Raw genomic sequence first — 26,713 nt, 5'->3', positions numbered from 1 at the left:
CTAGATTCACAGGGGAACTGTAATCCAAGCCACTGGGTTTGCTCTGTCTTTTTTGAAGCAATTATGAATAATGGGATTCTAAACTCTGGTATTTTGTTGGGACTTCATTCAGGTGCCACATATCTGTACCAGAGTGAATTCCAAGCAAATCAAAATTATTATGAGGACGTCTATCATTGTTTCTTCAATTTGTAAAACCCCTCACCCAAGGATCCTCACAGCACTACCATAGGCCCTGTCACAATCAGTTATGTTACCCTCCTAGAGCCACTGAGAAGCTAAAGAAATACCATTTCTCAGGAAGGTGCATATTGAATCCCATACACTTGGAAGGATTAAGTACAGAGCACATATGATGCTGTGTAAAGAAAAAAAGAACTTGTGAGACATAAGGGGACAAAAAATATAGGAGCAATTTTGTTAAACAGATTTTTCTTACAGAGCTAATAGATCAGTGCCAAGGCATATCTGGAACTAACACGACCACATTGATGGGCAGATTAGGCTAATATTAGCAGCATCACAATCATTTTGGATTTTAAAGTGGCAGATAAGTGAATAGTACAAAAGTTTACTAGCATTCGTTTTATGACTAGATTATTAATAGCTAAATAGGCCTAAATATGAGCTTTTTTAATGGATAAAAATCTGACATTCAAAAAGTAATGACCTTAAAAGGGATATAAAAGAATATCATTATACCAGATATAAGAAATTCAATTATCATTTACTTGATTGGTTCAGGTATTTTTTCTTTAATTTTTTTCTTTGATTGACTTGGTAGAATAGTATTTTGACCAGTATAACCTCACAGATGCTTCCTACATTCATATCTAAGCGCCTGAAAGGGCATATAAGTCAAATTTTTGTAAATTGAATGATTTTAAATGCCATTGTAAGAGAACTACTTAAACCAGGAGAAAGGAAGAAGAGGAAGGTCTGGGGACAGTGGGTTGCTGAGCAAGAGTCCTCTCTTGCTTCCTGTCTCCATAATCTCTGAGCTTGGGGTTGATGTCACCGGTTTCGGCACGCTCACCTTGAACTTCTTTGGATCGTCTTTTCCCGTGTCACCATAATCACATCTGCCTTTCTTGTTCCAAGAATTCTTGTTTTCTACTGCATGTCTCAGTTTATTTATTCTAGCAAATATCTTCTCTGTCATTTACAGGGAATGAAAGCAGGCCACCTGCCATTTTGAGCCTATCCTCCTCCTTTGCTGCTCCTTTTCTACATCAATAATTTTACTCTTAATTTAACTCTTAGAGAAACTAGGTTTTTATTTTTCATGTATATTAGTTTGCTTAAGTATGTATAACTGTTGCAATGAACAGATGAGACTTACATGGTGCAATTATGTACACACACACACACACACACACACACACACACACACACACACACACACATCTATATTCTTTGCCTCAGCTGCCTATTTACTCTGTGGAGTTAGTTCTTTCTTTATGCTTGGCTTGAACCGTGTGTAGGTTCTTTAGTTTTTATGGTCACTCTTAGATAATAAAAAGTCTATTGGTCACATTTCAGTAATTAAAATATTTCATCAAAATGATGAATTTCACCTAAGGTGAAAGCATTTCTTTTCCTCCCTTGCAGCCTGTTTTGGGCTGGGCAAGTCAGTACGAGGAGGTGTGGGGGTGAGGGATGAGGCTGATTTTCTATTTTTTTTTTTTTTTGCCTGCCCTGCTCTTCTCTTTCCTGAGACAACTAGCCAACTAGAAGTTCTTTTGTGACTATTTTATAAATATTAATTATTTTATCAAAATTATTTTGTGGCAAGAAATTGTTTTGTTATCTGAGAGTAATTAGAAAAAATAAATGAAAATTGTCCGAAATGTATTTCTTCTAGGTACAGGAAAAGAACCATCCTATAAAAGCTTGCTTGAACAGGTAGTGGGTAAAAACAATGAAATTATTTTTCTTATTGCACCCCACAAGTTCAAGTAACACAAAATGGTGATGGTTACAGTTGTGGGGCCTCTCTGTCATTTTTAAAAACCTATGTATGGTACGCTGAGTTAACCTACATGTGAAAATAGAGCCAGAATTTCCAGGGGCAAAACTACTGAAAAAATAAGAATGTCTTTTTTCGATGGCTTTTAAAGATAAAGCCTTCTAACAAAATCTTGGTTTTTTGTTTTTTTTTTGGAGATGGTGCAAAAAAGCTACATGTGGTGGGGGAGTGCTGTTTAACAGGCTAAAATAAGGCTATTCCTTAGTTATGACTGAAGATCTAAGATAAAAGATGCCAACGTCTCCTTTATTATAAAGTGAGGTGCCAACCCATCCATGCAGAACATGCAAATCATCTGGGCAGTAAGTGGTTTGGGGTTTCTTGGTCTCTCGTTTCCCTTGAAGGTTTAAAAACAAACAAGACTGAAATTGAAGAGATCTGGACAAAAGAATTTAGAATTTGGAGGAGTCATCTGGAGAAAAGTGTGCATGCTGTGAATCCCACTTCTCTTGTCCCCATAGGATAGGAGTGGAAAATGTCCCCTTCCCTTCAAACCTGAGGGTGGGGTCTCAAGAAGACCACCCAGGGAATTTGATAAGAATCTCTTGGAGGTTGGGGAACTTGATGGGTTGGAATGTCACTCATACTTGACAAAAGGCTATGTAGGCTAGAGGGTTCCAGAAGAACCTGAGGCATCAGAGAGAAAATTTTGCCTTCACTGTGGATCAGTGGAGTATGCTTTCTGGAGTCTATAAAGAACCCAAGAAATAATTGTCAATTGGAGGTCATATAAAATGAAACTTGCCAATAGAGATTCTGCCAGAGGCAAATCATCCTTAGCAGAGCAAGTCTGGCTATCCTTAAACGTGTAACTTGAGAAGTCATAAGTGACCTCTTAGTTCTCTGAAGCAGTTACCCAGTTTATGTGTCTATTGGCTTTTCTTAAGTGCAGCACGTATGGGGTGAGTTCATTCTGGAAGACTAGAAATTGGGACTTAAACAAATTGATTCTCAGGAAAACAGGGAATAAGAATGATATTATGAAGTGAGTGCCCTATATACATTAGGTATTTTTTAGATTATCATTTGACTCAAGCTAGAATTTATTATGCAAATTGAATGGAAATGTTAGTGATTATCCTGTGAGTTTGTGCTGTGTTAATTTAGCTATCTCACATACCAAATTGCCAATCTCCAGTTTATGATATACATATATATAAAGCCCCAAAGACTTTTAAACATATGGACATGCTTTTATGAATTACCATCCTTATGTCAGGTTATGAACATTCCTACACCAAAGAGATTTTTTACATTAAGATGGTGTAGGATTAGGTTTGCCTACATGCAACAGAAACCACAAATCAACAGAGGCTGTTCACATAAGGTTTTATTCTTCTGTGTAAAAAGTCTGGAAGATAACAGGCCAGGACTGTTAGGAAAGTTCCACACATTGTCAGAGACAGATTCCTTCCAACTTTATGCTCTGCCCGTCAGGACCCAAGATGGCTGCTGGAAACCAGCCATTGTGTTCACAGCCCATGCAACAGGAAGAGAAAAAGAATATAAAGACTTTTCTTGGATGTCGTATTCTACTTCCACTATGCCCTATTGTCCAGAACTAGTCACTGGTCATATCTAGGTATAAGGGAAGCTGGAAAATATGCAATACCATTTAACCAGATGAAAAGTGAGGATTCTATTACTGATGAAGAAAGAAAGTCTAGTATTGGGGGATACCATTTGCTTCTATTACCCGAAACACAGAGGTGGGATTTCGAGTTGAGTCAGATGGTTTCTCCTTGATTCTTGGCCCCACCAGATAATAGGCTGTAACTTTGGTTCAAAGTCTAAAATTTTCCATGTTTTTATTTCCTCATTTGCGAAGTGAGAATAATAGAGTTGTCACGAGCATTTAATGTGAAGACATTTAGAATGGTGTCTGGCTATGTGCTGTTGTGATTGCCATTATCCCCATGATTTACTATGACATACTAATCTATAGCTAGTATAGCCTCTGGAGTTTGTTTACTGCTCCAGTCCTAGAATCTACTATGATGCATAGTTTCTTCATAGATATGTATAGTTGGGTGAATGAGTGAGTTGGATTGCATGAGTTTTGAATCATGGAGCTTCTTCTTTCTAGCAGATCTACCTGGGCATTACTTAATCTGTTTTATCCTCATTTTCCCCTTACTTAAAATGGAAATAAATTATGCCACTCCCCCTAGATTCTCTTTCCACCCTTCTCAGTCTGCTCTGTACCAAGGAGGCTGGTCTTTATGGATCACCTCAAGGAACTCCTATGCCCTCTGGCTTTCTGTAGGGGTTGGCTCATTGGAAGAACTGGAGGGTGATTGGAGGTGGGAAGAAGAGTAAGCTTGGACATTTTGGTTTCCTCCCTGCAGGACCAAGGTTTGGCCGTGGCTATATGTCTGTTCTGAAAGCCACGACTATCAGGTAGCCCATTCTTTACAGCTGTAATTTTTTCTGGGTTCCAGTAATTGTTCTATCCTATGGTTCTCCACTATTGCTCTCTTCATGGTACTTCAACATTGTTTTTTGATTTTCTTAATGCTTTCCACACTTTTATACATAGATCCTTCATTAAATTATTCTCAGTTCCCCATTTGATTGTTTGTTTCCTTTGGAGACCATGATTGATACTCAATACTCATAGTGTTGTTTTGAGTATTTAATGAAATTATATATACAAAGTGCTTAATACATCATCTGGCACAGAATAACCACCCAATAAACTTTAGCTCCACTAATGCTATGACTATCTATTTCCTTTAACATTTCTATTTCATGTTTGGTAGTATCTTTGTTTCATATACTTTCAAAGAGTTTGTTGATTTGTTGAGATATTTTACTGCTGAAAATGGTCAGAACATATCTAAGCTTAATTTTTTTAGTCAACATTATGCCTTCAGACAAAATAGTGGTTACTAATAATTTCCCTATATATATTTTTTTGTTGTTGTTAAAATATTTGAGACCTCATATATTGTCCTCTACCATTGACTTATGAACTTGGAAATCTAAGAGGAAGAGTAGCTGAGCTAAGGGTATGAGGATCAGAGCTGGGAAACTGGACTGGGAGTCGAGAGGTTGAGATCTTTGAGATCAGTGCTCTGAGAAGCGAAGGATCTAGAGAGCCGTGGAGTAGACCAGTGGACCAGGGATATAGACTTTAATCAAAATTATTTTGACTAGGATAGATTCCTAGCTATAGCAGAGCCTTATTACTAACCCAAAGTGGACAAAAGGTATCTGACTATAGCTATGATACACTTGCATTTAAAGTCTCCAGGTTTCTAAAGAGTGGTCTCTCTTCCTTTAAACATAAAATAGAGTAGAATTAATGTTTTCTGGGGCTTCTTTGGATATCTTGGGGAACTTAATCTTTGTGTTCAGGGAAAGTAACAGGTTTTCTTGGTGTTGAGTGTTGGTTCTCTGCTCTGAACCTCCAGATTAGTGATTTTCTAGAGTTTTGTATGGAGAAAATATTGAATCCTTTACATCCATTTTTTGTTCTTAAGATCCCTTAGATGCTATCCGTGCTATTCTGCAATTGGTTGGAGTACATCTTACAATTTGCAAATTTCTCCCCACAGTAATAATTGCTTGATAATTCACTGAATTGTCCTCTATAATAGAGAATTAGATAATGATGAATGATAATGATGATGATGGTATCTGAAGTCTTTGTGATTTACAAAGTGATTACTACAAATATTTTCTTACTTAGAAAATCAAAGATATGCCAACCCTGAGAAGGATAAAGAAGGAAATAGAAAATAGGTAGAGTTATTTAATTGAATACAGTGCTTTCTGTTTCATAGAAACCACCAATTTTTTCTTACTTTCCAACAACTCACAGTAAGTACTTGCCATTTTTACATATTTACGATGAAATAATGGATGGCGATGAGATATTATTTTTTAATGTCAACTAGAGTCAACAAAATTCTAATGTACTTCAATATAAATATGTTTTAGTAACTGACTATTTTAGGAAATGTATTCATTAATTAATATAGAAAAATATGTGCTTGTATTTTTCTAGATTTGGATATCGGAAACACATGAACAGATGTCACAAGTTTATTTAAACAAAGAATTGGCTGAAATAAAGAGCAAGGCCTTGTTGAATGAGGAAACAATGAGCTCTGGGATTATTGAAAGGTATTAATACTTACAGAACATTCACATGCAGGAAAGGGTTTGTATAAGTAGCAAAGTAGTATAGTGGCCCCAGCTATACAATATAGGAATACATCAAGCACTTTGGCCTCAAACTTTCATGCTTTCTGCAAATGCTGTTCCCTTTGTGTGGAATTCTCTTTTCCTCTGTTATTTACCAATCAGCAATCTACTCATTCTGGACTCAGCTAAAATGTCATCCCCCCCCACTTTTTTTTTTTGGTAGAGATGAGTTCTCACTATGTTACCGAGGCTGGTCTTGAACTCCTGATCTCAAGTGGTCCTCTCACCTCAGTCTACCAAAGTGCTGGGATTACAGGCATGAGTCACTGCCCCCAGCCATCATTTCCTCTTTACTCGTTTTTTCTACAACAGGGTTCTGACTATCTAGGGGCGAACCCCAACTCCATAATTTATTATGAAAGTTATTTGGTGTTTATGATCCAGTGTGTTCACCTGTAAAATAGGAATTATATAAGTATGTACTTCATAGTGTTGAAATAAAATGTGAAATGTGATAGAAATATTGCCAGATATGCAGTAAGAATTAGGTAAGCTGTTCTTTTATTTTTGCCCCCTGAGTTTTTTATGTCCTACATAACAAGGGGACTTGCATTCAAGTTATTTATATGTATGTGTTTCATCCTAGATAGAGAGTTATTTGAGGGTAGGGACTGTTTCTTAGTTATAGCTGTTGTCCTGCTTCCTGGCACAGTGCTTCTCATGGAAGTACATGACATAGCCTTTGTCTTACACTGTAATTAGTGAAAACTACCGTCAAAGTAATGATAAAAATGCTAAAATTTTCATATACTTTGTGGGACATTTTATTTTGCAAAGTGCATAAAAATTGCAAATGTGAAAACCCTTTAAAAATAATCATCATGGGCTCGGTGGCTCAGCCTGTAATTCCGTGATTTGGGAGGCTGAAGTGAATGGTTTGCCTGAGCTCGCAGGTTCGAGACACACCTGGGCAATTTGGGGAGACCTCATCTATACAATAAATCAAAAAATCAGTCAGTCGTGGTAGCGCATGCCTGTAATTCCGGCTACTCAGAAGGCTGAGGCGGAAGGATCGCCGGAGCCCAGCAGGTCGAGGCTGCGGTGGCCGAGAGCGGCCACTGCACTCCAGTCTGGGCGACAGAGTGAGACTCCAACTCAAAAAAAAAAAAAAATCATCATAACAATTCAACTCAAAATTAGTTTTGTGTGGCTTTGAAAGTTTATCCATGGCAGTCTAACAAGTTTTCTAAAAATTGTTACTTTGTTCCAGGGTGACTGGATTGCCTGCCACAGGCTTTGGAGCTGTCTTGACTAGACATCCAGCAGATCGAAGCAAAATGTTAGTAGTCTCTAAACCGATGCAGATTGTACAAATGTTCCTTGATTCACAAAGTTTGTTTCTAGTGGTCAAGGTGTGAGGGGTGTGCCAAGGTCAACAGCATTAAGTTATTTCCATCAGTTTGCATAGCATTGACAATAGTAATCATCCTTATCTACAACAATTTGCAGATTCCACATTTGCAAATTGTTCTACTCCTTAAAATTTGTGTATTCATAACCCACAAATAAATACTTGTGGTTCTGTTGTTGCCATTCATAGCTGTGTGCAGAGCAGCAAAAATTTAGGTCACCAGATTTGCACAGCTCCAGCTGAGGTTGAGCAAAGTAATGTCCTGCCTTCTTATTTCAGCTCTCATATTATAAACAAGTGTCTTTTTCGCAGTCTACTTAATGCCATGGTTTTCAGACTTTTATGCTTTTTGTTGTTGATCTTATTGTTTAAAATGTCCCCCAAGCATCATGCTGAAGTGCTATCATGTTCCTAAGAGCAGGAAGGCTGTAATGTGCTTTTCAGAAAAAATACAAGCTTTGTTCAGGAATGAGTTGTAGTGCTATTGGCAGTCAGGGCCATGTGAATAAATCAGAAACATTAAATAAGTTGCCTTGAAGCAGAAACACACAAAAAAACAAGTTACATATTGGTTAATTGGTAAACATATTATGACCAGAGGCTCACAGAAACCTAACTCTGTATTTTCTCTAAGAGCAATGGTTCAATATTTGTTGACTCGGTGTTTGTGGCCACTTCATGGAACATTACTGTGACCTATGAGAATTGACTGCCCAGCAAGAGACTATGATTTTTACTGATAAAATAAATTTATTTTGGGGTCAGCATGAATTCTTACTACAAAAGAAAAAAGAAATTTCTTATCCACTCATCTTTCTAAAGAAGACAAATTTTCATAATGTACAGATAAGCGATAGGAATTTTTACTTATGAGGGGGGACTCCAAAAACCTGGAATTTATAGAAAATGTATACTTATTTTTGCGTGTTTAAACTTCACTCACCTTCAGAGTACTATCCATTTGATACAGTACACCTATCAAGACACTTTTTCCACTGCTCAGTTTTTGACTGTCAGTGTTGATGGCTTTTAGTGCTTCTGCCGTTTTCTGTTTTCCCTCTTTCACATCAGCACAATGTTTCCTTTGAGGGCATTTTTCATCCCAGGAAATAAAATGTCACTTGGGGCAGGATTAGGTGAATAGGAAGGGTAGGACTTGAGGGTCATGCAATTTTGGTCCCAAACTCCTGAATATAGAAAAGGAACAGTAAAAATACAGCATAAAAGATTATGAGTGGTATACCTGTCTAGTGCACTTACCATGAATGGGGCTTGCAGGACCAGAAGTTGCTCTTGGTGAGTCAGTGAGTGAATGTGAAAGCCTAGGACATTATCATACACTACTGTAGACTTTATAAACACTGTACACTTAGGTTACACTTAATTTATAAAAAATAATTTTCTTTCTTCCAAAAGAAATTCACCTTAGCATTTTGTAAATTTTTTTTACTTTATAAGCTTCTTAATTTTAAAAACTTTTGACTCTTTTGTATTAGCGACTTAAAATACAACCTTTGTATCGCTGTACAAAAATATTTTTCTTTGTATCCTTATTCTATAAGCTTTTTCTATTAATTTTTTTTTACTTTTTTAACTTTTCTGTTAAAAATGAAGAAACAAACACACATTATCCTAGGCCTACACAGGGTCAGGATCATCAATATCACCATCTCTCACCTCTACATTTTGTCCCACTGGAAGATCATCAGGGTCAATAACACGCATGGAGCTGTTGTCTCCTATGATAACAATGCCTTCTTCCAGAAAACCTCCTGAAGGAGGTCAAAACAGCCTGTGCTGTTTTACAGTTAACTTAAAAAAAAAAAAGTAGGAGTACACACTAAATAATAAAATTAGAGTATAGTAAATACATAAGCCAGTAACAGTTGTTAATTATGATTATCAAGTATTATGTACTGTACATAATTGTATGTACCTTATTTTTCCATGACTGGTAGCACCGTAGGTTTGTTTAAAGCAGCATCACTACAGACACATGAGGAATGCATCGCATTATGATGTTACAATAATGACAATGATGCTAGGCAATAGAAAATTTTCAACTCCATTATAATCTTATGGGACCTCTGTAGTAAATACTGTCCAGTCTGTGATTGACCGAAACATTGATACTGGGCATGACTCTATTTTAGTCTTTCCTTTCGGACTGGTCAGATTCTCAGAGGAGCCTTCTCAATCTCCCTTCTGAAGGGTGAAGAGTTAGTTCCTGTGTCTTAGAGTGAGCAAGGGAATGGGGGTAGAATATCAACATGAATCTTTTATTGTGTATGGTCACTGATTGAATTGTGTTGTTGATCCAGTACTTTTTTGCTTGCCCTTTCTGGTAAACAAGTTTCTAGTTTCTGGAGTAGAGGAGGGGCAGTTACCCTGCAGTTGGGAGTGGGGAGGAACTTTGAAGCTCTACTTAACTTTTCAGATTACTTTTCCTGCAAGGCCTTTGTGGACTTAGGATTCAGCTTTTTGCTAAGTCAGAAACTGCCCAAATGAAGGTACCTATAGAAATCTAGAATAAATTTAGTTTAGCATCGTCTTTTTGCCTCAACACAACCATTTTTGCTTAGACTTTATCCTTGACATGCTTTGAATCTAGCACTGGTTAGAAATAGATAAGATAAATTTCCAATAGGCAGGCTTTAGGAGGTGTTCATTTTAAAATCACATTTTGCTGCGGGCCAAGTGGCAGACTACCCCACCCCCTCAGCAAATCTCCATCAGATGCAAGACCAGGACAGCTCAACAGTCCAACTTTTCAATTCATGGTTTAGCATAAAAATCTCTAGGAAACTTTCAGGCTCCTTGTAGAAAGCAGAAGGTCGAAGATCACCCCTTGGCTGGCTAAAGTCATAGAAATGATAGTAAGACCACATTTTTGCTAAAGAAGATTGTGGATTAGAAATGTCTGACAAGTCTCTTGCAGGAAAAACCCCTCAACCTTGTCTCCCATCTAGCCCACCACCATGGCAGCGATCATGTGACTAACCCACTCATCTGCCTGAAGTCTATTACCTGAGGTCAGTACCTGCGTTTATCTGGCCCTTTGTGATGATGTGGAGCAGACCAACACTCAGTCACCTTAATGACTTTCCCCTTCAAAGGGAAGGATTAAAAGGACTCAACTATGAGCAACCAGTGGCCATTGCCTTGCTAAACTATGGTGTGGCCATGTGCTCTTTGAGCTATGGCCAGGCCATGTTTTCTTAAGCGTCGACCTCCTCTCTCACCTTGGGAAAGTGACTCTCCTCTTTCTCTCTCTCTCTAGTTTACTTTCTAAATAAACTATATTTTCTCATCTAATTTCTGTGCAATTCTTTTCATCTTTCATGCATCACTGAATTGTACACCAAATACCCCACGTCTCCAGCGGGCCTGACCTAACATTCTGGAGGCCCTGCTGGAAGTGTGACCCTAACAATTTTCTTCTTCCATCTTCTCTTGAGCTTCCAAATTTTATTTCTCTTGCCCCTTCTTCTGTTTTCCCTTTTTTAAAAAAGTCTCTTTTATATGATTTTAGTGGAGCTTTTTGAGGAAGCAAGATTTGATGTGTATGTTCAATCTTGACTCCGAAGTCATCAAGTCTTATCTCATATGCCACCTCCTATAGAGATCATCCCAAACTTACTGCCACTCCCACTCCCCATGTCTTGATTAGGTTCCTGGTTGTGGGTGCCCTTGGTACTGTGTATGTCTTTTATCCTAACACTATTCATATTTGTTGCAATTACTTGCATTCTTGTCTTTCTTGCTAAATTCAAGGTTCTGAAGGGCAAGACTGTCATAGCTCTGTTTCCAGTGCCTAACAGAGAGCCTGATCTAAAGCAAATGCGCCATAGTTATATCTGGAATGAATAGATTAATTATTTCTGATGTTGAACGGCAAATTATAATAGAAGGGAGTTTGGCTAACTCTTACCTTATTTGATTTAGGGGTTCAAGGCCTTTAGAACCAAAAAGCTGTTCTTAATTCTGTTTTGGCAAATGAATTCAAACAAATTAGAAAATCAGCCCTTATACATTTGAATTGCTAGAATTACTCATTTATTTTATTTAATTCACAAGTATTAGACAGGAAATAAATATGCAAACACCTCCAACTGTCCTCCACTAATTCCATATGTAACTCTTTCTTTCAGCTACTATATACCAATTACAGGACGTTCCGTACAATAGAATGCTGTGGTGTTTTAGAATCTGCACTCTTGAATATTAAATAATCTTTTGCCTCTTGCCAACTTTACAGCTGTGAAAGTTAAATGTCAGCTTTAAAAGGCAATGAATAAGAATGAGTTTGCTCAATGGACCAAAATAATGTGCTTCAACTTATAAAAGAAAGCTGTAATCATAATGTAAATTTAAGCTTTAGGTTACCTCTAAGGGAAAGAAATAAGAATCAAGGTATATCTTTGTTATTAAGGAGACATTAATTTGATGCACTTACCTTAATTTTTAGATAATGTTTGTTATGTTGTGATAGCCTTTGACCGTCTGTTTCTTCTTCTCATTAACTCAACCTATGGCCCACTTACTTTATTTTGGACACAACATTGTTCTTCCACAAACTGGTAGCAAACATCTCAGTGAAACTATTGAAAATCAGAGCAACTAGAATGTTTGACACTCTAAGGTCTTTAGCTGACTCCTGACCTTAACTGACCTTAACTAAAGAAAAGGACTGTGGTAATAATTTCTTCCACATATGTCACAGATGGAGATAGATAAAAAATAAATTATAATATAGGGAGCAATTATGTTGACACTAAAGTGACATCAAGAACTTAAACTTTAAAAATGAAATTTATACACCTTGAGTCTAGGTTGAGCTTGTCTAGAACTAAAGCTATTGTTTTCCTTGAGAGTTGTTCTCATTTCCATCAATGAGATTCCAAGGAATTAACACTGGTCAATGACGGGAGGCGTGAGAGTCAAGGAGTCTCAAAGACCTCTCTCAGACATGAACAGTGCCCATTTGGTCTCAAGCTGATACAGATTCATGTTTAGGGGGTCTCTAACATACATCATTTTTATTACATGGATAGAGGCAGTAAAGATATAGGAAAATAATGAGAGGCGCATTTCCTTTATGGCACATAGGAAAAGTAGATGGAACATGAATAAGGTTAGACTTTCTTTGCCCTTTTACAGCTTCTCGAGTATCCTCGAGTAACTTTCACTTAATTTCAAAGTATTCTTTATGAGGTATGGAAAACTAACTCACTAATTATCAGAAAAACCCTGCATATCTGTTTGTTTAAAACAAAATTGTTTTATGATTTGTCTGTAGAGCCAGATGATTTCAGCTAATTCTTTCGAAGAAATAAGGTTGTCCTATAGGTGGGAGCTAAACTAAGGATCTGCAGAGGCATATGGAATGGCATAATGGACATTGGAGACTCAGAAGGGGGAGGGTGGGAAGCAGGGAGGGGTAAAAATTCACATATCAGGTACAATGTGCACAGGTGGGAATGGTGGGTACACTGAAAGTCTAGATTTCTTCGCTGCTATACAATGCAGTAGATAGGTAACCCAAAACTATTTGTACTTCCTACAGCTACTGAAGTAAAAAGAAAGAAATAAGGTTTTCCCTATAAAAATATCTGGACTGTGCGACTATTAAACAAACAATCAGAAACCAAAACCAAAGAACCACCACCAACAACAAAAACTATATCAAGCAGATCCAATTTTAAAAGGGAGATGCAGTAATAAATATAATTTTATGTGAAGATCTTATTTCTCAGAAGCCCTCGCTTAAATTTGCACATATAACCATATGTGGTCCTGGGATAATGTCCCACAGGAAAAGTCAATTGTTTTGAGAGGGAAGAACCAATTCCGGCCTAGGGCTGTTTGCTGTGTGAGAAGCCGGTCTGCAAAAACCTGGGTCAGTTTGAGGGCAGCAGAAGAGTACCGGAGGATGGAGAAGTACCCAAGGTAGACCTTGTACAAGGTCAGCCCTAACTATTACAGCTTGTCATTTGTACCAGATTTCATTGCCTCCTGGTGATAGTGATTAGTGTCTATTGTTGGAATTTTATGTTAAATATGTCTTGTTTTCGGAACTCATCCAAACACTTGTGTGATTCATACAGTGGGAAAAGAAAGAAATTAATAGTGTTTTGAATCACTGAGTAGCTTTTTGCAAATCATGTGCTGTTTCCAGAGAGCATGGTATGGGAAAAATAGGAAACCTGGGTTCTACTTCTGGGCTTGCAATACACCTGCTACATGATCTTGTATCGGCTGATAACCCTCCCTGGATTTCAGTTGTTTCTATCTGAAATATGAAGAGATTGAACCAAACGATCTGCAAAGTCCTTTCCTGCTCTAAAATTTTATGGCTCCAGGAGAAAGACATCTATAGTTCCATAAATGGGCAAGTTAAATGAGGCCCAAAAGTAGTTCAGGCAGTTACGTGTTCATTGTTGGGCTAGAGCACTTACCCACGTGTGCATGGAGTGGACACTTCACAATAGCAGTAGCAAGCCTAGGCCACAGTTTAAATTCTTCCCATTTATTCCTTTCACTGGGACATTTAGTATCTGTAAAACCTTTGGCACTCTTCAGACAAAAGGGGCTGCATATGAATAGTAAGAAGGGTTTTTCTTTTTCTCAAACTACAGTGCAAGGCATTTACTTCTTTTCTGCTTAGGCACTTGCGTGGCAGATTTGTCTCTTGGTGAAATGCCACCCAGTTTGGTTGAACATTTTTCCAGAAGAAAAACAACAACTTTTTTAAGTTGCCTGTGGTGATGAGGGTGAGGATAACAAGAAAGAAAACATGAAGTGGGGAGTGCTGTGGTGAATAGGACACGAAAAGGGAGTGAGACAGCCCTGAATTCAGTTCTTTATTCTCCATCTTATTCATTGTAGCTTCTTTCATTTTTGTGTGTCCAGCTTTCTTCTTCTGGGCAACGTCCTCTCCCCAGTTCAGTGTAATTTAGCCAGATAATGTGGTGGATGGGCTGATTCTGTACCCTAGTCTCGTCTGCATAAGCCCAAGTGTTGAACACAAGATCTGGGCTAGCCACTCTGACGATAGTAACTGAAGTTTTGGGGAAGCTACCCTCCTCTGCTTCAGTTTGCAAGTTACGGAGAATGTCTTGCTTCTGGGGGAGCTTGTATCTTTAAAGGAAGTTAAGCAGAGGAGTGGGAAAAGACCATTCTTATAACATTTTATTTTTTTGAGTCAGGGTCTCACTCCCTTGCCTGGGCTGAAGTGCAGTGGCATGATCACAGCTCACTGCAGCCTTGACCTCCTGGACTCAGGTGATCCTTCTGCCTCAGCTTCCCCCCACCCTCCACCAAGTAACTGGAGCTACAGGTGTGTGCAATTATGTCCAGCTAATTTTTCTGTTTTTTGTAGAGATGAAGTCACGCTTTGTTGCCCAGACTAGTCTCAAACTCCTGGGCTCAAGCAATCCTCTTGCCTCAGCCTTCCAAAGTGCTGGGATTACAAGCATGAGCCACTATGCCTGGCCATAACATTCTTTTTTAAGTGAGCTGGTATTTTCCTTTTTTTCTTTATTGAGTTTGAGTTGGGTTTCTATAACTTATAGTTGGAAAAGTAATACTAAATAAATGCAAATACTTACGGTGATTATTAAGTGCCAGACACTATTCTAATTGTTTTACATATGCTAATTCATGAGTCCCTATAAAAGCTCTGTGAGTTGCTTTCATCATTATCTGCATTCTGTGGAGGGCAAAACAGACACAGGGTAGTCAAGTAACATGTCCAAACTCTCACAGTTTATTAGGGATAATGAGCTAGGATTTCAACTGAAACAGCTTAACACCAAAGTTCATGCTCTTAGCCACTCTTCTATGGGGTTTCTCTGAATATGTCAACTGGGAGAACTCTGGTACATAGTTAAGTTCTCTAAACATCACTTTCCTCTGTAAAAATGGAAATAATACCTGCTACATTTAGGCAGACCAGGCCTTGAGCACTTTATTAGTCAGTATTCTCCAGAGAAACAATGCCAATAGGATATAAATGAGGAACTTTATTATGGGAATTGGCTCCCATGATTACAGAGGCCAAGAAGTCCTACCATCTGCTTTCTGCAAGTTGCAGGACCAAGACAGCCAGTGGTGTAATTCAGTTAGAGTCTGAAGACCTGAGAACCAGGGAAACTGATCGTATAATTCCCAATTCAATTCCAAAGACCTGAGAACCGGAGGGAGTACTCGTGTAAGACCCAGAGTTCAAAGGTCAGAAAACTAGGATCTCTGATATCCAAGAGCAAGAGAAAATGGATAGCCCAGAGCAAAAAGAGTGAGAAAATTTATCCTCCCTGTTCCTCTTTTTTCTATTCAGGTCTCAGTGAACTGAACGTTGCCTGCCTACACAGATGAGGGCAGATCTTCTTTACTCAATCTGCTGATTCACGCATTACTCTCTTTTGGATTAGCAAAAGAGACAGATAGACACACCTAGAAATGATGTTTTACCAGTGATCTGGGCATTCCTTGGCCCAGTTAAGTTGACATATAAAATTAGACATCATAAGCACTAAGCTCATAAAGGAAAAACTGGTGAGAAGTTCTTTATCCCTTTTTAAATTTTTTGAACCAAATGTTTCATTTCTCAGATGACTTGGGCTACTGGTTCCTCAGACATGCCTAGGTCTTGGCTTGATATTTTTTCCCTGTGAGGCAGAAGTCTCACCTTAGCTCATATCACCAGTCTGGGCTTCCTGGAATGGGCGGCTTGGCTGGTGTTTTCCAGTTGGCCAAATTTGCTGAAATGATTTCGGTGTCAACCTCAATGCCATTTTTCTCTGCACTACCTCTACTTATGGGGTATCCTTCCTTAGCTGATGTATGTTAAAACCAAATGGTTCAGTGAGATGTTTGGGATTAATATTTGGGGCTATGACTTAGGTCCTGACTGGGTTTGGTTTAAAATTTGGATTGTGTGCTTTGGCAAAGGATTATTCTAACGGAAGGTAGCAATAACCTATTCTATTGCTATCCTTGCCTGGTAATTCAAATAATATAATAAAATTTATGTGAAAGCACATGGGTTGGTGCCTGTTAGATTTAATATTTTAGCATCATAATGGACTGATGGCTGACTCAGACCATTCTTTAGTTTCTTGAAGTCTTCATTGGATTTTTATAGTGGTCATTCAAGTTATATTCACTAAGCTGATAGGTTTCTTTGTGTTTTCTGGTATGCTCAATGAGGCCCTCAAGATAACATATGAAGACAGGCTTATATGGTTTTCCTTGTGGTTGCTAGCTTCCAAAGGTAGCCCCAGCAATTTGTTCCCTTTCTGTATATGTATGTTGCTGCTCCCATCAAGAGGCAGAGGTTATTTGCTTGCCCTCTGAACATGGGCTGGCCTTGTGCCTGACTTTGATCAATAGAATGTGGCAGAAGTGAGATCCTGGGACTTCTGAGTGCAGACCTTAAGAAGATTGATAGTTTCTACTTTGTGATTCTTGGATTTCAGCTGAGATGCTATGAGAAGCCCAAGACACATGGAGAGGCCACATGGAGTAGAATCAAGACATTGTATTTGACAGCTCCAGCTGAGCTCCCAGACAATAGACAAAACAAACTGCCAGCCACATGATTGATTTATCTTGTATATTTTAGCCCAAACCTCTGGATGACCATAGCACTGACATCACATGGAACAGAAAAAACAGCTGAGCGAATCATTCCACAGAATAATTAGAGATAACAAAATGGTTGTTATTTTAAGCTACTAACATTTAAGCTATAGTAATAGGTAACTGAAACAACCTTTGTATCTCTAAATATCAAGCTTATATGCTTAATTCTTCCAATATTAGACCTCTAGGTACAGTTTTGTCATTGGCGATTCATCAGAGATGCAAGCAGTTCAAATTTTTAGGAAAAATGAGCCATCAAACAATGGGACATATAATAATCAACTCAAAATGAATTAAAGACTTAAATGTAAGACTTAAGACCATAAAACTTCTTAAAAGAAAACATAGGGGAAAAGCTTGGCATTGGTCTTAGAAATGGGCTTTTTGGATAGACATCAAAAGCACAGGCAACAAAAGCAAAAATAAACAAATGAGACATCAAACTGAAAAGTTTCTGCACAGCAAAAGAAAGAACAGAATAAAAAGACAACTTATGAATTGGGAGAAGACATTTGCAAGTATATATCTGATAAAGGGTTAATATCCAAAATATATAAGGAACTCATGTAACTTAATAGCAAACAAACAAACAAATACAAAACAAATAGCCCGATGAAATGGGTAAATGACTTAGACATTTTTCCAGAGAAGACATACAAATGGCCAATAGATACATAAAAAGTTGCTTAATATTCCTAATTATCAAGAAAATGCAAATCAAAACCACAGTGAGATATCACCCACCTCATGCCTGCTAGGATGACTATTATCAAAAAGGCAAAAGATAACAAGTACTGGCAAGGATGTGAAGAAATTGGAACCCTTAAAACTGTTGGTGGAACCGTCATGGAAAAAAGCATGGAAGTGTCTCAAAAAATTAGAAATAGAACTACCATATGATCTAGCAATATCACTTCTAGTATATATCCAAAGAGAATGAAATCAGTGTCTTGTGGAGATACCGTTATTGTCCCCCCCATCTTTATTACAACACTATTCACAATATCTAATGAATAAAATCAATCTATGTGTCTGCTGATGAATGAATGAGTAAAAAAAATGTGGTATGCATATACAATAAAATATTGTTCAGTCTTAAAAAAGAATAAAATCGTGCCATTTGAAACTAGAGGACATTATGCTAAGTGAAATACAGACACAGAAAGAAAAATAGTGCCTCATCTCACTTATATGTAGAATCTAAAAAGTTGAATTTGTAGAAGCAGAGAGTAGAATGGTGGTTGCTAGGGCTTTTGGAGTAAGGGAAACAGGGAGATGTTGGTAAAAGGATACAAAGTTTCAATAAAGTTGAATGAATAGGTTCTAGAAATTGAATGTACAGCATAAGTACTATAGTTAATAATGCTATATTGTATGCTTGAAATTATCTAGGAGAGTAGATCCTAGATGTTCTTACCAAACCAAAGTATAAGTAGTCAAGTAAGGAGATGGAAATTTAATTAGCTTGACTGTAGTAATTAGTTTACTATGTAAATATATCTCAAACATCATGTCATACACCTCAATTCTTTACAATTTTTATTTAAAACAATAACAGAAACCCAAAATGATTGGTTAAGATTTTTAAAATGTCAGGGTTGTAGAATTTATATTTAAGTTTGACATTTCCTTTTATCCCATGTACTAATGATGATCCAGTATATCTAGTATTACTCTTCATAATATTTAAAGTTTATATAGTTTTCATAAAATAGCATTATTTATAATTAATTAAAATAAAGTCTTCAATTGGTCCTACTTGATAGTACTATACTATACATCTTTGAACAGAGGTGTTTTTACAGAATAAGAGCTTTCCAGAAATACAGAAATCTTTGCTGCTATCTGTATTTAATTTAATTCTGTATTTGACACTACATAGTTAAATTATTACCCTAATATGTCAGCCTTATATTGTTCTTTCACATGGCTTCCAAGAATTATTATGCCAGAAGAAATCACATATGTCCCACAAATCTGAATTAATTCTTTCAACATAACCATTTAATGAGTGCTTACTATTTACTAGAAAAAGGCACTGGGAATACAGAACCAAAGACAACAGTTCGTTTGTCTAGTATGTAAGACAGAAAAACAACCAATCAATACTTGTGTATCAGTAAGGAATATGCTTGGGTTATTAAGTAGCTTTCATCCTGATAGTCTCAAGATGGTGCCATGCCTACAAAAACCAATCTGTTCCAGAAGGAAATGAGACAGTGAAGAGGTAAAAGAAAACCCTCCTCCGAATCTTCATCTTACACCTGTTATGTAGACTGGCATGGCCACCATTGGCTACAAGATTGTTTTTAACTTCTAAGTAGAAAAAGACAAGGGAGAAGGGAGTTTGGAACAGTGTTAAATGGGCCAGTCAACACACTACAACATGCTAGGGGTGAACATGGGATGCAAAAGGAGCACTTAACTCATACTTGAGAGGTTAGGAAAGACTTCCAGGTAGAAGAGACACCTGAACTGGGTACTGAAGTCTGAGTTGGAGTCAGCCAAATCAGTAGGAGAGAAGGGCACCCTGGGTTAGGATGTAGGACACACAAAGACAGGATGGACAGGTCTATGGTAGGTGTGCCTCGTTCCTATAGTAATACAAATGTGCAGTGATGACAGCTGAGTTAGAGAGAAATGTCGGAGCCAAAAAAGCTGGGTTTGAAAACCATGTTAAGGAGTTTGGACTTCATCATGTAGGTGATGTTAAAAGTTTTTGATCATGAGTAGGAGGAATCATCATATTTGTGTTTAGAAAGGAGAGAAAAGATTGATAGGCAACTGAGATTGCGGTCAGGAGATTCTTGAATTTATCAAGGCGGGATACAATAAGGGCCTGACTTTAAGTGATGGTGCTATGGAGGAGAAGTGTACAGATTTCAGACAGATATGTGTATTTTTTTTTTAAAGGAATTGACATTTACTTGAACATTGATTAATTATGCGGTAATGAAGACTTAAGTTTGATTCCTTCTGGCTTAGGCAACTGGAGGGTGAAGGGGCCGTTTGCTGAGGCAGTGAAGTTAGGAGGAAGAGCTTAGGTCAGATAGCAGGTGGGTATTTGTGACCGGAGCACAGGAGAGATCACTGACACAGTCCCAGTTGCTAACACAAGTATCCTAACTGGGTTCCTCTGCTTCTAGTCTTGTCCCTTTAAATTCATTCTCTACCCTGCAGCTTGAATAATTTATGTAAAAAGCACAGAGAGCCACACCCTCCCACAGTTTAATTAATATCATTATAGTATTGTTTTCTCTTCTACTGTTAATGAGTACTTACTTTGTGTCTGGCACTGAGCTAAGGACTTTGCATGCCTTATTTTATCTAATTCTCATTTTTTAAGATAGATACTGCATTGATCTCCATTAAAAGGGGCTCAGAGGGGTAAAGTAACTTTATAAGAGTTCCTTACGTAGTAAACACCACAGCTGGGTTTTAAATTCATGCCTGGTCGTCAGATTGCAGAGACTACATCATTTGCAACCATGCCACATTGTTTTCATACTTAAATGTATATAGTTCTCTGTAGCCATCTAAGTACTTTCCTGTGCATTATCTGTTATTCCACTCTAACAATCACACAAAGTCGTTTATTTCTTTTTTAATTGTATAGAGGACAGGTAATCAGAGTAAAGAAATAACCAAAGAATCCAGTCCTTCCTTCCTTCCTTCATTTATTCATCTATCCTAATATATATATATATATATATTATATTTATTTATTTATATTTATATTTATATATTTATGGAGCAGACACTAATGGGAGGAGTTAAATGCAGAATTGTTAAATGACTGTATCTAGGCTCCATGACTGCTTAGTGGCAAAGCAGAAACCAGAAGCTTTGGGTCACATCAAGCTGTGTTCTTGATGAGAGGGAAGAACTCACAAAGCTGTGGGATCTTAACAAGTGCTTGGCTTGGATCAGGAGTAAAAGTCGATTCAAATCGTCCTCCATTTCATCTATCCTCTCCACCTCCTGCCCACTGGCTTCTTATAAGTTGACTTCTAAAAAGTAGGCCTAGCATTCAAGCAGCTATGGAATAACAATCAGATTTGGTCTCTGTGGCTTCATTCAGCAGTTAGAAGTAAGAGGGAATGACAGGGAGGCCCATATCAGCTCAACATAAGATTTTAAAAAACATAGTGGCTGCTGTTAAGAATGAGACAATTTCCCAGAGTGATCATAAGCTGTCTTTCCACCTCCCAACCCAACACAGAGTCAAGTAGACGCCTTGGCCCAATGTGACTATACTTGTCTTAAATAACAGATGCTACTCCTCCTGCAGCCCGTGATGAGATTAATTCCAAGTTAATTCTTTGCTCCTTTGACTCACTTACTTAGATTCAGGCTCTTAGATTGGACAGTCTGATTTGGTGAGTACGTGTCACAGGTCCTTGTTCTAGCTGCCAGGAAGCTAGATGAGAAAATATTTGTTCCCCTTTCCCTTGGGCAAAACATAAAACAAATGGTTGTCCTTTAAAGTTCTTTCAAGTCTAAGAAACTATGGTTCTAGGTGCTTGGTATATCATCTTGTTATTGATGTACACATGTTACCACTGGTGTTAGGACAGGTGTAGATAGTTTAACTAACATCATGGTTTTAATGATAACTCCCGTATAAGACTTCTTTTCCTTTTTTTTTATCTTACACAGCCATCTATAGTTCTCTGTCTTACAAAGTGTATCATAACTACAACCATTAAAGACTGAAGAAGGCGTGTGTGGCAATATTGGGGTGATGTAGGGTGAAAGCTAGCTGTCTAACTTCCAAGCATCCTTGCAATGTGGCATATCCTGGTGAATTTACCAGCTTTTGGACTTTAGTTTTGTATCTCCAGACATACCATTTTATCTATGCTTCAGAATTTATCTGACTCACAGAGATTTATTTGTACTCATTTAACACACAAGGAAAGCCAGAATTCTAAATAGTTAATTTATAAAGAGAAATAAAATTTTCAAGCACACAAGACTATCATGTCAGCCTAATAAAAGCATCCTTTCTCTGTTTAAAAAAACCATATAGGAAGCCACACTATGATCAGGATGTTGTTCAGTGTTTGGAATCAGAGCAAGGGAGTTGGCTGTATGATTACGATGATTAATGGCCTTAGACACGGATTGCCTGATTGTAATAGGACTCTTTCAGTTGTAAGTGACAGAAACACAATTAAAATTATCTTGGGCAAAAAGGGAGTTTATTAAAAGAGTACTGGAGTACCTGATGAAACTATGGGTAAGTCCATGGACGAGCCTGGCTTCAGAGTTGACTAGAATCGGAACCAGAAAAAATTGAGGATTCGTTCCCTGTTGACTTCATTTCCTCCCTCTGAGGACCAGCTTCTTCCACATGGTAGAGAATGTTACATCCTTCAGTTGCTGTTACAGGAGAGTGCTCCCTTCCCATTAGTTTCTATTAAGAAAGGTAAATCCCAAAGGAGGTCCCTGGCCAGCGTAGGGATGACAGTGGTAGATTAGAGCTACGTGGCACAGGCTTGCTCCTGGTAGTTGCAGATAATGACTGATGCACCAACACTGAGGTAATCCAGCTTTGCTCCCAGAACCAGGGAGATCTATTTATGAATCAGGACACCTCTTTCCAAAGACAATGCCTAGAACCAATGCCTCCCTTGTCTTTCTAACCCCTTGCTTTCCTGAATTTCTCTGAAGTCTATTTCTCTTCTAATAAACGTACTTTTTCTGCTATAGTTGGCATCTAACAGGAAGATCATGTCAATTTCCCATATTTTTATTCTCAAAAGGCTATCTTTTTTCACATTTGGAGAGTACATAATGTACTTCCTATCTATCACTTAAAGATTGTTGTCTTCTTCAGATTAACAAAAGGGATGGAGAGAGGAGGCAATCACAAAGAGTTAGTTTATGAGTAATTGACTGAAAGTCACAATTCAATAGTCTATGTTTCCATTTTGTTGAGTAACAATGCCTTTTTAGAAAGATAACTAAATTATTTATTTATTTATTTTTGAGTCGGAGTCTCACTCTGTCGCCTAGGCTGGAGTTCAGTGGCATGCTCACGGCCGCCACAGCTTTGACCTGCTGGGATCAGGCAATCCTTCTGCCTCAGCCTTCCAAGTAGCTGGAACCACAGGCGCTCACTGTCACGCCCAGTTAATTTTTTGATTTATTGTAGAGATGAGATCTTGCCAAGTTGCCCAGGCTTGTCTTGAACCTCTGGACTCAGGCAATCCTCTCGTCTCAGCCTCCCAAAGTGCTGGGATTACAGGCTTGAGCCACCACGCCCTGATAAATGTTTTAACCTTTTACCTCTACTTTGTACTCTGTGTAGTAAATCTACATCTCTTTATATTCTAATTTTATTTGTATTGTTTTAATCATTAATTAAATATTTTCCTGTGCCTACCTATCAGAGTCTATGCTGGGAGGTGATAATAAGGAGACGGAATAGGGCCTGAACATAGGAGAATAGATTTTTACCTGCTTTAAATAAATAGAAATATACCCAAATGCTGACTTGCAAGGTTGGCTTATCCAAAGCAATGCACCAGAGTTTGACTGGGATTCCTGATAAGCACATCATTTGAGTCTTAAGTTCGGGTGAGTGGGTAGGGAATTAAGTTCATTGTCATCTATTAATATTTAGATATATTTTAATATTATGGAATATTTTCATTTTATAAAATACTCTCCAAACACATTTCTGCTCATTAACTGGCTAGAATGTAAGTTAATATTTATTACCATATTTGCTACATATTTTTTTTAAAGTAATTTATCATGATTTATATAGCTATCCAATATATTCAGTCATTGTAAGACATTAGCTTCCAAATTTTCACTATTATAAATAAGTCTGTAATGAATATACTTACACACATCCCCTTGAATATATATGTAAAAGTTTCTTTATATCCCATAAATACACAAATTGTCAATTTACAATAAAAATTTGATGAATTAATTAATGGAAATAAATGTATTTATTTATGATGGAAATGTAAAACTGTTTTCATCAAACATATTCCCATACTTAAGTGGATCTATTTCTGGGCTCTATATTCTACTCAATTGGTCTATTTGTATATCTATTTGAACTGATACAACATTGTCTTAATTACTACAGTTTTATGTTAAAGCTTGATATTACAAGAGTGAGTTTAGCCTATTCTTTTTCAAAGTTGTCTTGGCTCTTCTTGACACTTTATAGAGTCATATTTGGATTTGTTTGTCAAGTTCCACAAAACATCTTATTGGTATTTAGATTGGCCCTGGTTTAAATTTGTTGGATGGAATAATTGTCAACATATTGAATCATCACACCTATACATAAAGGTTTATGTTTTTCAACAAAATTTTATATTTTTTCCATAAATGTTTTATCTTCTGCTATATGTATTCTTATAGGAAACTTAGATTTTGTTGCAATTATAAATGCTATTTTTCCACTTTATGCTTTCTAATTTCTTGTTACTGCTATATGGGTATGCTATTTTTGTATAGTGATCTTATATCCAACAACCTTGTTGAAATTTGTCTGCTGTCATGACTTGTAAATTCTCTTGGATTTTTAAGAGTTAACAATCTTTTGTCCATGGAAGATGAAAATTATTCCAACTGTTATACTATCCTTATGCTAATTTTTCTTGCTTTGCTGCATTTTCTAGGCTGTTCAATACATTATTAAAGAAAAATGCTGATGGATGTGGATGACTTCTGTGACTGGGAATATTTCTGGGGAGGATTTTCATGAGCTTAGTTTTTATTACCATTTATTGTGTTCTTCTCATAGTAATATTACTTTTTTTCTGTTCAAGTATATTGGATTTTCCTGGACTAACAGCAATCATAGATAATTCTGCCCAGGGAGAATGAAAAGTGTGGGCAGTTTGCTCAATATCTTAGTTCAAGAGTGCCCTCTTCTGCTGTAACAGTGAAGTAAAGCTTATTTAATTAATGACACTTTTCTGAGGTGGTGAGGAATGGTGAAGGGTGGGTGGGAGGGGTGTCTAATATTGTCAAACAATCTTAACGGCTCTAGAATTCTTAATTTCCGTGATTGGTTTCTCCCTCTTTTTCTTTACCTTCCAGTTGCCCCACTCCTTCCCAGAATCAGTGCATTCTCCAAACTGCCATTCTCGTTCTAGATTCTTTCTTGGAAAACCATTGTTCAGATTCCTCTGGTCTCAGTTGTGTCCTCTGTAGTTCCTCACCAGGAAAGGATGCTGTCTTCCTGTGGGCAATGTCATCTGTGTTCTATCCCCGCTAAAAACTTACTACTTCTCCTCTCTTCCAGGTAATCCTCTCCTGATTCTGTTCCATCATGGGCTCTGATCTGCCTGTACTGATTCTGGACTATTCTTTTACATGTAAATTGAAATGGAGGATAGTATTCTGTATCTTCCATTATGCCCTACATATGGGCAAGTGTGTGGTTTTATTTGTGTTGCTGTTGACATGTATGGTTTTGGAGGATGTATGTAGTGATTTGAATTTAAGGAAGCAAAGAGTTGAGGAATGCATTACAATCTTGTGACTGTGGATTTGTCTTTGCAATTCTGACTTTTTTCCTCCTTTTATGTTATATATGCTATTAGGTTTATTGACTTAGGATTGTTATATATCATCTTTGTTTCCTTAATCAGTAGATAATGCTCTTATGAATAGTAATTTTTGGTTCAAAGTCTCACATATGATATTACCATAAGGATACAATTTCCTTTTGGTTAATATTTGCTGTATATATTTTTAAACACTTGTACTTTCAAACTTTCATTGCAAATAGGTTTCTTTTAGGTATAAAAGCATGTAGTTGGACATTTAAAAATAGCCTAATGTTCAATTTAAGTCTGAGAAAATATTTTCACTGATAGGCTTACCCTTTTACTTTTATTGTGATTGCTAAGATATTTAGCTTTATTTTCATGATTTTAATTTGTCTTATGAGAAGAAATTATTTTCCCCTTTCCCTTTTATTTTCCTTTCCTGCCTTCTATTTGATCGGTCTTTTTTTTTTTTTTTTGAGTTGGAGTCTCACTGTGTTGCCCAGACTGGAGTGCAGTGGCGTCTCCCGGCCACCGCAGCCTCAACCTGCTGGGCTCCAGCGATCCTTCCGCCTCAGCCTTCCAAGTAGCCGGAATTACAGGCATGCGCTACCACGCCCAGCTGATTTTTTGATTTATTGTAGAGATGAGGTCTCGCTGCCCAGGCGGGTCTCGAACCCGCGGGCTCAGGCAATCCACTCACCTCAGCCTCCCAAAGGCTGATCGGTCTTTTAAAAAATCCAGTTTGCTTGTTTAAAAGTTACACTTCTGGCCGGGCTCGGTAGCTCAGCCTATAATCCCGGCACTGGCGAGGCCGAGGCAAGTAGATTGTCTGAGCCCACAGGTTCGAGACCAGCAATTTGGCGAGACCTCATCTCCACAATAAATCAAAAATTAGCCAGGCGTGGTAGCGCATGCCTGTAATTTTGGCTACTTGGAAGGCTGAGG

At 37.6% G+C, this 26,713-nt stretch overlaps 1 protein-coding gene across 3 annotated transcripts in view; it reads left to right on the top strand.

Annotated features, from left to right (window-relative positions):
* Positions 1-26,713, top strand: part of CUNH9orf135 (chromosome unknown C9orf135 homolog) — a 77,101-nt gene that overhangs the window by 30,675 nt on the left and 19,713 nt on the right. For all 3 annotated transcript variants that reach the window (XM_008057459.2, XM_008057458.2, XM_021712030.1), the window contains 2 exons: positions 6,042-6,160; positions 7,452-7,520. In XM_008057459.2, the coding sequence (XP_008055650.1) occupies positions 6,042-6,160; positions 7,452-7,520 (188 nt within the window). The remainder of the gene's footprint in view (positions 1-6,041; positions 6,161-7,451; positions 7,521-26,713) is intronic.

The sequence above is a fragment of the Carlito syrichta genome, unplaced genomic scaffold (assembly GCF_000164805.1).
Source record: "Carlito syrichta isolate Samal-C Ts95f unplaced genomic scaffold, Tarsius_syrichta-2.0.1 Scaffold303019, whole genome shotgun sequence".
Lineage (NCBI taxonomy): Eukaryota > Metazoa > Chordata > Mammalia > Primates > Tarsiidae > Carlito > Carlito syrichta.
Note: the sequence above shows the minus strand (reverse complement) of the source record. Positions and strands in the feature narration are given on the sequence as shown.